This window comes from Miniopterus natalensis, chromosome 9 (genome assembly GCF_054644295.1).
Source record: "Miniopterus natalensis isolate mMinNat1 chromosome 9, mMinNat1.hap1, whole genome shotgun sequence".
NCBI classification, from domain to species: domain Eukaryota; kingdom Metazoa; phylum Chordata; class Mammalia; order Chiroptera; family Miniopteridae; genus Miniopterus; species Miniopterus natalensis.
In genome coordinates, this window is record NC_142089.1 from 70,929,677 (window position 1) to 70,946,206 (window position 16,530).

At 44.7% G+C, this 16,530-nt stretch overlaps 2 protein-coding genes across 2 annotated transcripts in view; one reads left to right on the forward strand and one right to left on the reverse strand.

Annotated features, from left to right (window-relative positions):
• Window positions 1-5,216, reverse strand: part of SYCP2L (synaptonemal complex protein 2 like) — a 60,877-nt gene extending 55,661 nt beyond the window's left edge. The window contains exons 1-4 of the mRNA XM_087820723.1: window positions 5,100-5,216; window positions 2,994-3,021; window positions 1,845-2,011; window positions 568-687 (exon numbers count right to left, since the gene is read on the reverse strand). Of these exons, the coding sequence (XP_087676849.1) occupies window positions 568-687; window positions 1,845-2,011; window positions 2,994-3,021; window positions 5,100-5,216 (432 nt within the window). The remainder of the gene's footprint in view (window positions 1-567; window positions 688-1,844; window positions 2,012-2,993; window positions 3,022-5,099) is intronic.
• On the forward strand, window positions 5,215-15,606 carry GCM2 (GCM transcription factor 2). The gene is made up of 7 exons (XM_087820724.1): window positions 5,215-5,411; window positions 7,458-7,593; window positions 9,006-9,128; window positions 12,709-12,961; window positions 13,088-13,200; window positions 13,599-13,724; window positions 14,680-15,606. Exons 1-7 carry the CDS (start codon window positions 5,215-5,217, stop codon window positions 15,604-15,606), a joined length of 1,875 nt encoding a protein of 624 aa, XP_087676850.1.
• Window positions 15,607-16,530: the final 924 nt, after the last annotated feature.

The window sequence follows — 16,530 nt, forward strand, 5'->3', positions numbered from 1 at the left end:
GTAGGTGAGGCTAAATGAAAAATGAATTACATTCAGTTTGTATAAGCACAACCCTCAGTTCCCCCCCCGCCCCCCCCCCCCCCCCCCGAGAAGACTTAGGGAAAGCCTGGTGTTTACTCTTTTTCCCCTGGGAGGGCAGCTGCATAGACACATTTTTGAGTAAAAAAAAGGGCAGCCTGGCTGGTGTGGCTCAGCGGTTGAGCATCGACCTAGGATCCAGGAGATCACGGGGGGAAAAGTGTGGAATAGTCTACTCCCTACTCATCTTATATTCCTAAGCCAAATTCACTAAATAAAAACATGTGATTACTGCATTGGCTTGTCAAGAGGAGAAGGGATGGTGTCTTACTCCTTGCTGTGTGCTCCCAAAGTGCCCCGTCCAGCACACCCATCAGGAAACATATGCTAACTCAATTTTGATTGGATATGGGCAATAAGCATTGTTACTAATTTCTTTTCAAATTTGATTTTAAAGGGACATAAAATATCAAATTTAATGAGATAACTGAATCCACTCTAGTTCGTTAAGTTACCCAAAGCCATACAAAATTAAAACAGGACACTTATCTTTGGGATCAGTCCCTGCTGAATTAGCAAAGGCTCCTCTTCTTTGAGGCCATCAATGAAGAACCGCTGAATACATTTCAGAAGCAATGAAACATACTGGAATTCATTTTTATCCAGTTCCTAGGTATGAGACCACACTAAGTTAAAAGTCTTACAATGAAAGTTAAGAGAATACAGTAAACCCTCGATTTTGCAGACCTCGATTTAACGAACTTCAGATTTAAGAGACAACATTTCCACCCAGCTGGGGTGGCTCGGCAGTTGAGCATAGGCCTGTGATCCAGGAGATCTCGGTTTGATTCCTGGTCAGGGCACATGCCTGGGTTGTGGGCTGAATCCCCAGCAGGGGACCTGCAGGAGGCAGCTGATCAATGACTCTCTCATCATTGATGTTTCTATCTCACTCTCCTCCCTTCCTCTCTCTGAAATCAATAAAAGACATGTTTAAAAAAAAAAAACTGCTTTTAACCAAGACTTGCTTATAATTAAATTAACAGGTTATTTTTGGTATCAATTCACTGTTATTTTTAACAAATTTTAGCTAATAGGCCATATGTTGGAAAAAACACTGTAGTAATTTCACTGACATAAATATTACATATCTACAACTATAGTCTACATATTTAAATCCAAGAGTCACTGCTCATAAATAATGTTCGGCAAATGATTAACAGGTGATCGCACCACAGAGTGCTCGGTAATTGGTAATTGGTTCTGTTGTTGCCTGGCATGATTCTCTGCTGCAGTTTTAACGTGTGCAGGCCGATCTTCCCACCTGCGCTAAGCCCCGCCCCAGCCATGTGTATTTGTTTACTCTCAGTGGCCTGTAAATGCACGCATTTACTAGACCTACTCAGTATAAATTTAAAATTACTGTAATTTTAAATGTCTACTATAAGTAAAAACAAGTAAACAGGTCAATTTTTTAACATATGCATTTGGAAAACCTATTTTATTATATTAACAGATTTTCAGCTTTAACAGACACCCCCCTTGCCTGAATTAGTCCATTATATCAAGGTTTTACTGTAGATCCTAAGTGTTCTATCACAAGAAAAAAACCTATTTTTTTCAATTTTCTTTTATTTTGTATGAGATGACAGATGTTAACTAAACTTATTGTTGCAATCATTTCACAATCATTTGTAAGTCAAATCGCTATGCTATACACCTTAAGCGGATAAACAGAGCTGTGTGTCAATTACATCTCAATAAAACCAACGTATCATTGCACATTGGTATTCCGGTCAGAAAACAAAACAAAAAAACTTACTTGCCTTATTTATTGATTTGTCAAGATGGTATAATACAAGATGATTATATTTTTGAGGAATGTGGCTCCATCTCTGTTGAAAATATTCTTTTATTTTCCGAAATCCTTTACCATGGAATGCATCAATAATAAGTGATTGAAGCTGGAAGGTTGATAGTTTACAAATTACTTCTTTTCCCCAAGAACATTTATTTTAAAGTAATATTTCTAACTACTATTATCAACAAAAATTCAGTGTGGAAATAATAGAGGATAAATATAAAACAGAGAGTTACATTTTGAACAGTAAATAGCCATGTAGGCAGTGAGTGAGTTTGTTGGCTTAAGACAGTACAGGCACATCTCAGAGATATTGCAGGTTCAGTTCCAGACCACCCCAATAAAGCAGGTATCGAAATAAAGCCAATCATAGTCTTTTTGCGGGTGGAGGGGTCTGGCCTTCAGTTTGTAAAAAGTGCAACACCTGTGAAGTGCAATAAAGCAAAGCACAGTAAAATGAGGCATGCATGCAGTTTCCAAAATGCGGTTCCTGGACCACCTGCAGCATGGTCATCACCTGAGACTTGTTAGGAATCAGGAATGCTGAGGGTGGCATTCAAGTGATTATCACGACGCTACAGTTTGAGAACCCAGACTCAAGGGACACTGCACTTGAGTTAAAGATATCTGGGGTGAAGAGCCTTTATCCTCAATAACGTTAGAAATTCTAAAACACTAAAAAATTCAAGTGTATTGTCACTCATTAAGTGTCATGAATGATCATAAAAGAAAATGACTTCAACACTAATACCTACAGATAATGAAAGCTGATAAATATGCAAATTGCCATGATGAAACGGATCTTTTCTGCCTGAACATTAGCCAAGACATACCTCTAAGTATATACTTGAATAATATACTTCCTTAAATATCTGTGCCATAGAAATATGATTTTTCTACTTTTAAAAATCCAGTCCAATCCTACAGGCTAAATTACAATGTATGCTATTTTAATACGGAGGTATTTTACCCTATACAGCACAAAGTTCCATTTATCTTAGTACTGACTTAAGTGGGGAGACAGCATTTGAAGTTAAATATTTAAACACTATTTTCTTTCTTAAGTTACCACATAGTGAACCATTTTGTGCAGGTGTTCTCAGTTAGTCCTTACCACGATCCCGAGAGGTTAGGTTCTTCATCTGGGGGTAATAACAGCAGGCTGGGGAGGGTTAAGAGCTTGCCCGAGATCACCCAGCTGAGATTCACGCTCAGCTTCTCTGACTCTGAGCCTCAGCCCCCCCCCACCCCACCACCACCACTTGACACTCTGCCTGGCCTCTCTGCACTCGGAGTAAACACACACCCTTTGCCTTGGTCCGCAGGCCTCTGCCCCGTGTGTCCTCTGTCAACTTCCTCTGCTTGGCTTCCCTGGTAATGAGTCCTGCAACAGGTCAAACGTCCTTGCCTCGGGGCCTCTGCACTGGCTACCGGAGGCCTAGGCTGCTTCTCCCCACAACTTTCCACCCTCCTGGGGCTCCTTGTCGGCCCTCGAATCTCAGCTTCAGTATCACCTTTGCAGGTCTGTCTACCAGGACCTTACCTAAAGGAAGCCAAGTGCGGCCCTCCACCCTCAACCATTCTCTGTCGCCATGCCCGTTCCTTTTCTTCCCACTACTTTCCTTTGGTGGGTAACCTGTTGCTTTGGCTCTCTGCCAGGCTGTAAGCTCCACACGGGCACACTGTGTTCGTTTTGTTCAGTACTGTCCACCCACATCCAGAATAGTGCCTGGCACTCGATGGCTTAGACTAGCCTAAGAGTTATCACTGGACGGCATCATCGGATATCGGAGATTAGGGAAGGAGAGGCACCAAAGCCCATTTCTCTCTCTGGTGTGAGCGACTAGAGGACCAACTGCGCTGAGACACACACACACGCACACACGCACACACACCCCAAAATTAACTTGATCTTTACATAGAAAGCATCCTGGGCCATTCCACTCCCAAGCTCTTCCTTAACAGACTGCAAAGGGCCTTCCTTTTCCTGTGGACAACAAAAATGGTTTTTAAAACATTTTTATCTAAAACAAATGCAGTTCGCGTTTTAAAAATAAAACAAACGAAATGAAGGTTCCTATTATCTTTTCAAATAAAAAAGTTTTTGTTTGCTCATGTCCGATTTTAAGTCTAAGTAAGATACCACTTTAAACAAACACGTATCCAACCTCTTTAGCCCTATCTGTAAGAAATACAGCTATCACAAGACGCGAAGCAAACATCAATATAATAAACAATCACACAACACAGGTAAATTTAAACTCTATAGTGATAACTATACATGAAAAGAAAGGCTTTCAAGTGTTTGTAAAATAAGGTTTTAAAATATGCATTTGAAGCCCAGTCATGAGTTTAAGCTTCATGTTTATGACTTACATGAATTTTAAATGTGATCTAGGACTTATACTGAAACCACCGCAGGAATTTACAAAGGAGCAGTGGATTGTTAACACATTTTCTTCAAAAAGTGAGCCCTGGGTCTGCCATCCTGGTTTTCACAACACATTGTCCTGTGATTAAATAACATCATCTCGTCTGCTCACTTCTTGCCAACAATTAATTAAATGAATTAAATTGAAAAGTATAACACTAAAAGAAATCTTTTTTTAAAAATCTCTTCCGGAGTTTTTTAAAATTCTAGCTTGGGCTAACGGTCCTATATGCACTTGCCCAAAAATCCTTAAACGTCAGCATAGTTTACAATTTTATCGTCATTATTTATAAATATAAAAAGTAAGAATGAATTCAAAAACCCAAACCTAGACTTTTTTTTTCCCCACCAGCCGTACACTGAAATAAATGCTGCAAAGTAGGAGCGCTGACTGTGCCAACCCACGCGCCAGCCACCCGGGGTCGCGATTTAAGGAATGCCATTTCCCAGGCACTATCTGAAGTCCCAGCACTTGGAACCATGCATCCGGGGCCCCGCTCTGCACGTATCCAAGGGGGTAGGTCCGGGCAAACATCCGAAGCAACTTGTAAAGAAACATCTTATTGCCTTACAAGCATTAATTCTTCGGTTTCTGCACCATCTCACGCCACCCCCAGCGCTCTATTAGCAAGGCCCAGAGGTTTCTATCTATCCTGCCTCGTCTCACTGAGCACTGCCAATAAACTCCAAGCAAATCTAAAGAGGTGGAAGCGCTCGGAGGGTCCCCGAAGGGCTCCTTCCCGCGAAGCCGGCGGGACGGCAGCCCGCGCCCCGTCTGCGGGTGCGCACCCGGGGCTCTGCGCCCAGAGCCCGACGGACCGCGCGCCCAAGCACGGCCCGGAACCGCGGAGAGGCGGCCGGGGCTAGAAAGCGCGGGGTCCTCGCAGAGCCACTCACCGCCTGCATGCCGACGCTCGCGTTCCCGAGATTCCGCCCCGGACACCCGCGCGGGCTGGGAGGCGCGGCCCGGAGAGCCCCGGACCGACCGGGCCCTGGATTCCAGCCTTTGCCAGGAAGCCGAACTGCTGAGCCCGCCCCTGAAGCCCCCCCGGATCCAGGATCCGAGACGCCGGCTGCACTCGCAAGCGACTCGCAGCCCTGGTCAGGCCGCCTGGGCGCGCGCGCACTGGGATTACGCAGAGGGGGTGAACATTATTTAAACGTTCTACGCGTGCAAAATTCTGCGCTGATAGGTGTCCCCTTCTCTCCATCTTTAACAGCTGCTGAACTGGTTTTGGTCCGTTAATATTGATCTAGACTAAAGCTGAACCTTCCCCATGGGAACCAGATTGTACCTGAAATCTGGGTATATTCCTGATATCACAAAAGAAGGTGGTTTTTAAGTAAAATAAAATAATAAAATAAAACCCTTGGTGTACTCAGTCAAAATAAAACGAAACCAAAAAAGCAAACAAATATTTTCGTCCAGTTTGTTTTCTGCCCACTTCCCTTAGCTGGACAAGATATGTACTAATGGCCAGGTTTAGGCCAGTAAGTGGCCTGTTATGTGAACACGGTGGCAAAAATAAATTGGACTGATGTTTTCTTTAAAAAAAAGAAAGAAAAGAAAAAAAAAAAAGACCCCTTAAATTTAAATCCAAATATTCCTTGTGTATAAATCAACTTGAATTGTAACTAGATGCTAAAGGTATTTTTTCATGACATTTACAGAAAATACTTGTTTACATCCAAGCAAAACATAATATAACCAGAATCTCAGCTTGTCAGCCCAGGATCATTTGAAATGATACTTATTTCAAAGTTCATCATCTCTGTTTCCTGGCAAATATGATGTACATATACTTATGTTAATTTACCTATTTTCATCTCAACCTAGAAAATTCAAAGCCTTCTTCCTTGCTTTTGAATTAATGGGCTTATACAATATCAAAATAGTAATTAAGGAAGAGCCAGCTCTGAATATAAAGTGTTCTGAATCAGTGCAAATATTAACTGCAGGAAAGAACTGAAGGATAGTAAGCAATAATCTAAATACAGTGTGAATATATTTTACTTTGGGAAATAAAACTATAATAATATAACAACAATATAATACAATAATATAATGAAATTATTCATATTAGATGTTAAAATTTTATAGTCCATTATTTTCAGACTTTTCAGGAAAAAATATATCCTTCCAAACGATATGGTTGTTAATGCATTCAAATTTTCATAGAAATTAAAGATAATGTAATAGAGAACACCTCGATTTGTTTATTTTTATTTTGTTATATTTTCACTTTGATTGGTTTTACTAACATGTTTTACCCCAGACACATTTTTGGGCGATTTGGAATATGTATATTTTAATTCTTCTCAAACTAAATACGGAGACTCTGACGTTTCTTTTCACACCAGAATTCATTTAGGGGAAAAGTATATGATTAATTGAATTGGCTTTAACATTAAAAATTTATTTATTTATGTTTTTGAAAGATCTGGACTCTCTAGCAACCTTCCAAAATTATAGAGACAAGAAACCTAACAATGTTTACAAAAGACCAGAAATGAATTTCTATACATTCTCAGAGGTGATTTTAAATTATTTTTGAAGTTACATTAAAAAATTTTTAAATATACATTATGTTAAACTATTGAATTAACGAAATATCGATTTGTAAAAAAAAAAAAAAAAAAAAAGTCAATTCTTTTCACCTCTGAAAGACGAAACACCATAAAAAGCAACTGAATGGCAGGAGTTGCAATGACCTCCCGCAGTCAGTTCATACGTTGAAAGTCTAAAGATAAAGCCAGTGGGCAAGGAGTGGACACGCTCTTCATTTCCTCCCAGACCTTCCTGGCTATGTGAGGGTGATTTAATCGCCAACTCAGACCGACGTGACCTTTCAGAAGGCAAGAACTTTGGGGCAGGGCAGACTAGGGGATGAACAAGCCGCTTTCTCCTGCGTGGCCCAGCTTCGCCTCTGACTGGGGGAGTATCCCAGCCTGAATCTAGAGAAACGAGACAAGTCGCAGAGCTGCCCAAAGGTGGGATTTCCCGGCACGGGAGTTCTCGGCTGATCACCGGCCAATTGGATTGACTTTTCTCACAAACCTGCCTGTGCCCTTGACCGGGGGAGGTAAGAGGATCGGGAGCGTGGGTGGGTTTCAGTTTCATCTGCTTTCTCCCGCTTTTCGCCGAAGGAAAGGACTAATCCTGCAAGGGGTGCGGGCCTGGGCGCGCTCGCAGCCGGGTCCCGCGCGGCACCAGTCCGCGCGCCGCGTGCGCGCTCGGAGGAGCCAAGGTCGGGAGCGCGCCGGCCTCGGGGGCTGGAGGGATGTAGGTTCCGGGCGTCCTGCTCAGGGGCCGGCTCTCCCGTGGCTAAGGCTGGGAACCGAAGCTCGCCTCCCGCAAAACAAAATAAATTCCGGAAACCCGTCTTCTCTCTCGGCCCAGCGTGGGTAACGAGCGACTTAAGTCACTTCAAACGGTTGTCTTTTCTTGGCCGCCTCCAGGCACTGGAATCGCTCTAATGAGGCGGATACACTGATGGAGCAGGCTGGGCCTCAACCCGGCGGAGCCCACCGCGTCCTAGGCCCGCGCACCTAGCTGCTGCGGGCTCCAGAAAAGCCTCCCCAGATGGAATGGGGGTGAACACGGTTTCGTCGTATTTCCAGGGCAATACCAATAAAGATGACTTTTTTATAGAGGGTTATGTCGGGTGCGTGGCGACTGAGAACTCCCCGAGCCCCAATCCCTTGGAAACTCGCTCAGAGGGAGGGAGCCAAGGCCACAGAGAAAGCTACGGTTCTGCGGGAGCTCCTGCGCCCCCGGAGGGAGGAGGTGCGGGGGGGGGGGGGGGCAGAGCTCGCCTCCTTCCTCCTCTCCATCTACCGCACCCAATCTTCCCTCACCTTCCCCAACTCACTTTCCAGGACTCTCTCCCCTCTGGGCCGGGTCCCTCCGCAGCCCCCGCGCGCATGGGTGCGCCCAGGCCTGCGAGCATACTGGGACCTTGGGTACTCCCTTGGACGTCAGCCTCGCCCCCCCCCGCAAAAAAAATAAGGGGCACAGACTGCAGGACACGTACAGCAGCTACAGCAAAAGCCCTGAATAGAGCCCAAAGTGGGCCGACCCCAATCCGGCGGCCTGGGCACAGTTACTCAGACTGCGGGGCGCGGCGACTGCGGTTCCCTAGGGGCCTGAGAATTGAGTGTTGGCTCTCAGGGGATGACTTCAAAGCCACTATCGCAAAAGCGTCTCCAAAGCCCAATCCGAAAACTCAGAGGCCAGAGGGGTTAGGGCAAAAAAAAAAAAAAAAAAAAGAATTTCAATTTAAATGAGGCATTCCAAACTCCACACCCCACCCTCGCCCCTTAACCTCTTGCCTCAGTTTCCTGTCACCTCAAGGGCTCAGGTCAACCTTCCCCCGCTTCCCCAGCTCTGTCGGGGAGGGGGCGACCCGCCTTGCTGGTGCGGGGAGCCCTGGAGCTGGAGAGGGAGCGAGGAAAGGCGGAGCGGAGGGAGGTGAACCTTTATAAGCGCGCGGGCGGTGGCCTGGCGCCTTCAGCACCCGGCCCAGAACCGCGCTCCCCCGGGGCCCCGAACCCCCGTGGATTTCCAGCCTCTCTCTCTCTCTCTCTCCCTCCCTCCCTCCCTCCTTCCTTCCCGCTCTCTCCCTACTTTATTTTTTTTAAGAAGGGAAAAAATCACCTGGCCCCCTCTAGGCTTGCTTTCCTCCTGTGTTTCAGGGTCCTGGCCCGAGACCCCTGGCAAGGTGGCAGCTGCGGGCCGCAGCCGGGCAGAGGGCGGGCTGCGTGCGGTCCTTCGGCATGAAGCTCAGCTGGGACATCAACGACCCGCAGATGCCTCAGGTACCGGACACTGGGCGTGAGCTCCCGCGGTGCGGTCCATCCAAAGGAGGGGGTGGCATTCAAGGCCTCCAGGGGGCTGTGGACAGAGCGCACTCAGCCCGGCAAACACAGGAGAGTCCTCAGGCAGAAGGACTCTACATCGGCGGTTCTCTGAACTCACACAGGGCACAGTTGGGTTTAAAGGTGTATCTCCCCCCAGCTTTCTTCGCCCTCTTTGGAAAACACTGAGAGGAGCAGAAACTGTCAACCAGGCTCCACGTTTCCAGTCTGGGTGGGGTGGGTGAAGGGGGGACACATGCCTGACTCTCACTTTCCTTTCACCAAGGTAGAAATCCAGTGATTCTCTCTTTATCCATTCTTGGAAACCCATGAGAAAGGTAGGAGAGAATCTCAGCAGAGGTGGGTACCACTGCCTCAGGCGGGGACACTGTGAGGTCAGACTGGACCCCGGGGTCCTGAGAATCTTGAACAAATAGCATGACTTAGACAACTTATTCCGGAGCCCAGGGGGCTGCCTGGATGAAGCAGGGTGCCTGGGAAACTCCGACCATGCTAACCAGGCCATGGGTGCCCAGACGGCCTCAGGAATCTGGATTTTGGACATAACTTTTACTTTAATGACATAGTGTTTACTCTAATGACAAGAAACTGTCTGTCCTTTTAGGGTGGATTTGCTTTGTTTTGTTTTAATGGGACAAAGTGGTTTGGAGCCAAGTCCAGGAAATTCATGCTTTGTCATACTGGTTTGGGGCAAAAACTGAGGAGCGACTTTAAAGTCCTGGGTGCAGGTGGAGGGAGAGTGGGAGTGGCCTCCCAAGCATTTTCAAAAGTGTACTTGCCACAGGGTTATGGCGCCGGAATGAGAGACCCGTCATTTATTCAGCATCGACTATGTACCGTGTGGGTGTTCAGATGGACAGCAGTTCATTAGCAAAGCTGTGCAGCCTCTCAAAGAGATCGGCGCTTTGGGGGATGCTGTTTTTGTAGAAAGTTTATTCTTTTTGTTTGTTTTAAAGTTGGCCTGCTTTACGATCACATGGTACCATTTTTGTGAAAGTGGACCACAGGACAGCAAGGGCATCTTCATTCTCACTGGCTTCAGTCCACATAAATTTTCATAGGAAAAAGGCTGATCTTGCATTTTAGAGCCACATCCAAATAATGAAAAGATGGCTCCTCTCTCAAGCATTTTCTAGACTTCCATAAATGTGAATAATTTCTCCTTTTGGAGACTGGTTCTTAAACAGGGAGTGTGTGTGACATCTCAAAAGGGGCTGGTTCGCTGGGCTATATAAAGATAACTGGAGAAATTCAGATTTCTAGCCCTGTTTTGGCTAATTGAAGGAAAAAACTAAACTGGCTGTATGACCTTGAGATTGTTACTGAATCTTCCTTAGTCTCTGGCTACTCACCTGTCATCAGGGGGCAAAACTAGATAACAATCTTAAGCGCTCAGCCAGGTGGGCGGTCGTGTTCAGTGTGTGCATGCTTGTCTGTGTGTGAGTTCATAGGCTCGCACGTGCCAACACATTAGCACAAATGAAACCCAATCCCGGGGTCCTCCATTCTTGTTTTGACTAAAAAATACCGTCTCTGTGGCTTCATTTTCCATTTCACAGCTTTAGTAACTGGTGTGAGACATAGGGGCTTAGTCTGTACTCCACAGGGCAGCACTGAAAAAATACTCTGCTCTGGAAAATTGTCAATTTATCACTAAGGTCCTTAAAATGAAACGTTCACTTTAACAGCAAAGATGTTAGCATTTAGTATGAACTTAGAGTTGATAGCACATCAGTATATATTTCATTTGTCACTGACTGAAGTCAATCTATTAATTTTATGTCAATCATAATATTTCTAGAAAAGAGAACAATGCCTATTAGTAATAATAATGATTTCAACAATATCTCTGTGGTTTTGGAAACAAAATTACCAGTTTACCTATTACTGTGAGAATGTATAATACTAAGTATGTACGCAAGTCTGAATTGTCCATCTGAGAATACTTTTGCTTTGCAAATGCTGGATCTAATTTTCCTGGGGTGGTAGGAGGGAGAAAATGTCTTGTTCCTGTGATAATACTCTTCTGAGCCTCTGTCATACCAGTAAAGCCAGTGTGGCCTGGCTGCACAGCCTTCTGTTTAAATCCCAGCTATGCCACGGTAGAGGGTTCTCTCTCTTTTACTTCCATGTCCTTATCTTTATCAAATAAGAGTAATGACTCCCGTCATGCAACATTTGCTATGAGGACTATGGATACTGCATAAGGTGGCTTTGTGGGCCACACTGTCTCTGTCCCAAATACTCCACTCTGCATTGTAGTGTGAAAACAGCCATAGACGATACGTAGGTGAATGGACATGGCCATATCCAATACAGCTTTACTTATGGATACTGAAATTTGATTTTCATATAATTTTCATGTGTCAAAAAATATAATTTAAAAAATATTCCCCAACCATTAAAAAATATATAAACCATTCTTTGCCTGTAGGCTGTACTAAAACCTGTGGCAGGCTGGACTTGGCCCACAGTCCATTGTTTACTGACCTCTGTCTGTACCAGGTACCTTTAGGGCAGGGGTCAGCAAGTGCTAATTAAAGGGTAACTTTATATTAAACATATATAAGAAAGACACTGCAGTATAAATAATGCATAATATGGACAGAGACAATCAAAAGTGAATATTAAAGCAGGGCTCAGTATTTTAGATCTAACTTATTATTGCAGTCCAGCCATGTGGCTCTTTGTTGAGAATGATAATCCTGGTTGCTCTGGGGAGAGGTCCAGTCCTTAGCAGGCTTCTCCCAGTGCCGGGGTTTACCTTGATGGGGAGGCCCTTCACCACAATGTCCTTGTAAACTTGGAGAGCTCAGTTGTTGCGAGGAACATCAGGGGCTGTTCTTGCCTCTCTGATGTTGCTCAGGGTGTCACTGCTGATGTGACCAACAGGTCTGTGATAGAGCCAAGAGCTTTTGAAGGAAAAGTGCTGGATGGAAGTAAAGCTATTTGCAGGCTCACTTGCATGTCAGTCAGATAGCATCCCAATCACTTTTCGTCCTGGCTCCTTGATACTTAATCTGAAGATGTTTTCAACAGTTAAACACAGAAGAAGTGGTATAACATGGTGATAAAGAGAACAGGCTCTGGAGTCAAACTGCAAGGGCTCAAATCCTACCGCCAGGTCTTACTAGCTGTGTGACTTTGGGCGAGTCAGTTAACCTCTCTGACCCCCGTTTCTTATTAGGTAAAATGGGGAGAATAGTATTACCTATTGTCTGTGTGTTATGAACTGTAGGCAATTGATTATTGCCTGAGTGTTATGAGGTGTAGGTGAACTGATACATGCACAGCACTTAGAAGATAAGCGCTACACTAACATCAATTAGCCAATTGTCAGAAAGCCCTCACAGACAGGATGAGTAGTATTTTGTGATGGCATAGTTTCTGAGTTTTACAACATTTCCAGATCTGAAAAGAACCGATTTTTATTCTACTGTGCTTGGAGAAAATGAAAAGCGCAGTGCGTTGGGTTTGGCCTTAGTCAACCTGACCGCCCTTCCTTTGGGTGCCTGTCCAGGAGCCGGCCCACTTCGACCACTTCTGCGAGTGGCCCGACGGCTACGTGCGCTTCATCTATCGCAGCGACGAGAAGAAGGCGCAGCGCCACCTGAGCGGCTGGGCCATGCGCAACACCAACAACCACAACGGCCACATCCTCAAGAAGTCGTGCCTGGGCGTGGTGCTGTGCGCCAGGGCCTGCACCCTGCCCGACGGCTCCCGCCTGCGCCTGCGGCCGGCCATCTGCGACAAGGCGCGGCTGAAGCAGCAGAGTGAGGGGGGCCTGGGGGGCGGCCTTGCAGGCGGGGGTTCCCTCCATCCAACTACCTTCCTTTTCCTCCCTTCAAAAGGGTCTGGGGGCGGGGCTCTTATTAATAGTCTCCCCTCTGGCTTTGCAGAGAAAGCATGCCCCAACTGTCATTCTGCTTTGGAATTGGTTCCCTGTCGAGGGCACAGCGGATACCCTGTCACCAACTTCTGGAGGCTTGATGGCAACGCCATATTTTTTCAGGTGGTTGTGGGGACAGCACCGTTTGTGATGTATTATTTCCATAGGGGCCAAACCATCTGCCATGTGCCTTAGGAACTCTGGACCAAACCAGACAGCTCCTGTTGCCAGAGCAGGTGCCGGGCCTCCCAGGGTCTTCCCAAGCAACTAAGATAATTACCCTGCCCCTTCCTGCTGTGTGCTCTGGAACCACCAGAGACAGTGAACCAGGTTGTAGTGATAGCTGATTTAATACGGCCAAAGGACTGTTAGGTAATCTTTTAAGATGTCTATTATTGATGCTGTTTTATTGGTTCAAGAATTTTTTTCCAGTTAGTTTGAAAAAACAAATAACAATGTGGGATCTTGGGAAAGATGTAATTTTTGACCAGCAGTGGCAGCTTCCTTCCTTATTACTGTAGGCCAAGGGAGTTCATGATCACCCAAGACCAGAGAGTAAATCGGAGACGGAAGCTAGAAGAAGTGCCATCAAAAGACAAATGGCCTGTTTTTACCAACCCCAGAAAAAGAGAATTCGAGAACTGAAGGTAATGGGGAGCTGACATTCCACTGTGGTCTGTGTTTATTTTCATCACAATGTACACTGGTAATTATGTAAAATATTAAGGTCACACATTAATTAGAAAGGTTTGATTATCTGTGAAAATTATGTCTCTACAACAAACTGTCATTGAATCAATATTTTGGATAGTGTTTCTAATTTCATCTTCTCTTATAAAAATAAAAATAAAAAGCCTACCATCTACACAGTCAGTAATGTAGTGAGCATGTGTGCAGACATCCTGAGACAAGGGCAGTTAGCCAATGGTGCTACAGAAAGAAATGTGTGCAAACCGGTAATGAGCGAACATGCATCCTGGAGAGAGCCCTTTACATTATTTACATGGAGCAGATAAAATTTGCTTGGGTAGCTAGATCTGGTTTGGCTTTTCAACCAAAGCATGCCAAGCAGGCAGAGTGTTAGTCTGAGGATAAGAGAAACTGGCATTGTTTGAGCATTTTCTGTGTGCTAGGTACATGAGGTCTTAAGTTTCACACATGAAACATCCCCAAAAGCCTTAAGACAGGTTACTGTTATTGAGCCCATTTTTAAAATTAGAAATCTGAGACTCACAGAGGTTAAGTAATTTGTTCAATTATGAGGAACAGGTTAGAATTTGAACCCTGATCTGTGCCAGGCTCCGGAGTCTCCACTTTTATGAATATAGTATAGGGAAGAACAGGACCATCTGCCACACAGACCCACCCTTCCTGGCTACTGTGGACCCCCATGCAGCAGTGAGGTATTCACGCCTGAGCAAGCTCCAGCTGTGCAACCCCTGGACCATGTGCCCAATTCATGTACCTAAGCTGTGCAGTGCTCACAACACAGAACCCGCCAATTGGAAGTTTATTTTTATTTGATTGGTTGGCTACTGTTACAGGTAAGAGTGTCCATGCAGTTTGCATTTTATTTACAAATAAAAATTTGTATCTTTTTAGGCAGGAGAAGGTCAAGGCAACAGTGGACATTTCAACAACATACCTCCCCTGGAAAATCCAGAAGAATTTGATATAATTACTGGCACTGACCTTCCTACTCTAGGGCAGTCTTGCTTTTCCTTCCCAGCCTCTGATGCTTACAAGGCTTCTTGTGACCTAGCCACCTTTCATGGAGACATAACGCCACCCTTTCAGAAATATCCAAACCCAAGAATCTATTTGCCGAGGCCACCTTGCAGCTATGACTTGGCAGGTCCTGCTTATCCAAATGCCACCCTGTACAAAGATTCCAGCGGTAACGCTGATGACACAGACTGGGTTCACCTGGATGCACTACAATATAACTTCAAGTCATACAGCAGCTTCCAGAGAAGCTGTGATTTCACCAGTAAACAACAGGGCTGGAAACCAGCTCTTGGAAAACCTGGCCTTGGGGAGAGGACTGACCCTGGACAGTTCCAGGCCATGGCCACTTGCCCTTATTATAACCCAGAGCTTCCCTGCAGGTACCTCCCCACTCCCCCGCCAGGTGCTCCAGCCCTGCAGACGGTGATCACCACCACCACCAAAGTGTCCTACCAGGCCTACCAGCCCCCAGCTCGGAAATACTGTGACAACTTGCGGGAAGCCAAGAGCCTTTCGGGCTGTAACTATGCTTCTGAAAACACCCCAATGCCCATCTATCCAGAAGCCTTGGACTTCCCAGATACAGTCACCAGGGCAGCTTCTCCATCGGCGTCACTTCCATTGAAAATTTCAGGAGATTGCAGAGCTATCAGGCCTGCTGTGGCTTTTCCTCAAGAGTCAGCTCCCTCCAGGGCAGACAGAGCGGAGACCTGGGATGTGTGTGCAACTGGACTGGGGTCTACAATCAGTTATTCAGGCAGAGTTAGTCCATTCTTTAGCTATGACCATGAGGACTTTTAAACAGCAAACCTGGGCACAGCATAATATTGGTGTCCATGCTGGCAATGGAACGGGAAATGGCAGCTGTCTCATGTTGAGTTAGGAGATTTCTGTTGTACAACATTTCTAAACCCACACTACACTACACAGAATGAGGTCTGGATTGTGACTTTCCTAAATAAACAAATGAGCAAACTGGAAACCACAAAGATTAATAAACTAGCTTATTAGCTTGAGTAGAAGTTAAGAAACCTGGTTCTCACTCTAAGCTTTTTCCTGCTAGACCGTATTAGAGAATTTCACAAATCTTTATTTGGCACTTTGAGGTTGTCAACAGCTTCAGGAAGAAATTTTTACAATCTTATATCCTGATAAGAGTCATTTCTTAAGATTTTTATATAGCATTTAAAACCCGGGAAAATAATTCCAGGGATTAATTTTGATCATTTTATCTCCAAATCCTGTATCTTCAGCTTTTTAAAAAATCTACAATATTGCAATGGTAAAATGCAGTTGTTTTTAAGAGAATTTTATTTTCCATTGTCAGCTGATTAGCTTTGATTAGCACTGACAAATGTTTTTATAACAGACAGCCTAACAATGATGTGTATTTAATGGGTTATTATTTACTAAAATATAGTCTTTCTGATTAGGTTTCAAAATTAGAACTGAGGTGTTTTATTCAAATATAGCTTTATCGTTCCTTTGTTACTTCTCATAAATGTAATTTATACTGTTCAATTAAATGTAATAACGACAGTTTAGAGTAATGTAGCTGATGCTTAAGTCATTTCAAAACAAGAAAAAATTATTGTTCATGTTATGACCTGAGCAGCAGTTGTTATAATAGATTAAAACATATTAGCTCCTTCAACAGTTTTGTTATTTATTTGTACCTTTTGACCCCTGTTAAGAGAAATATTAGAGTGGAATAAGCGTTGCTAA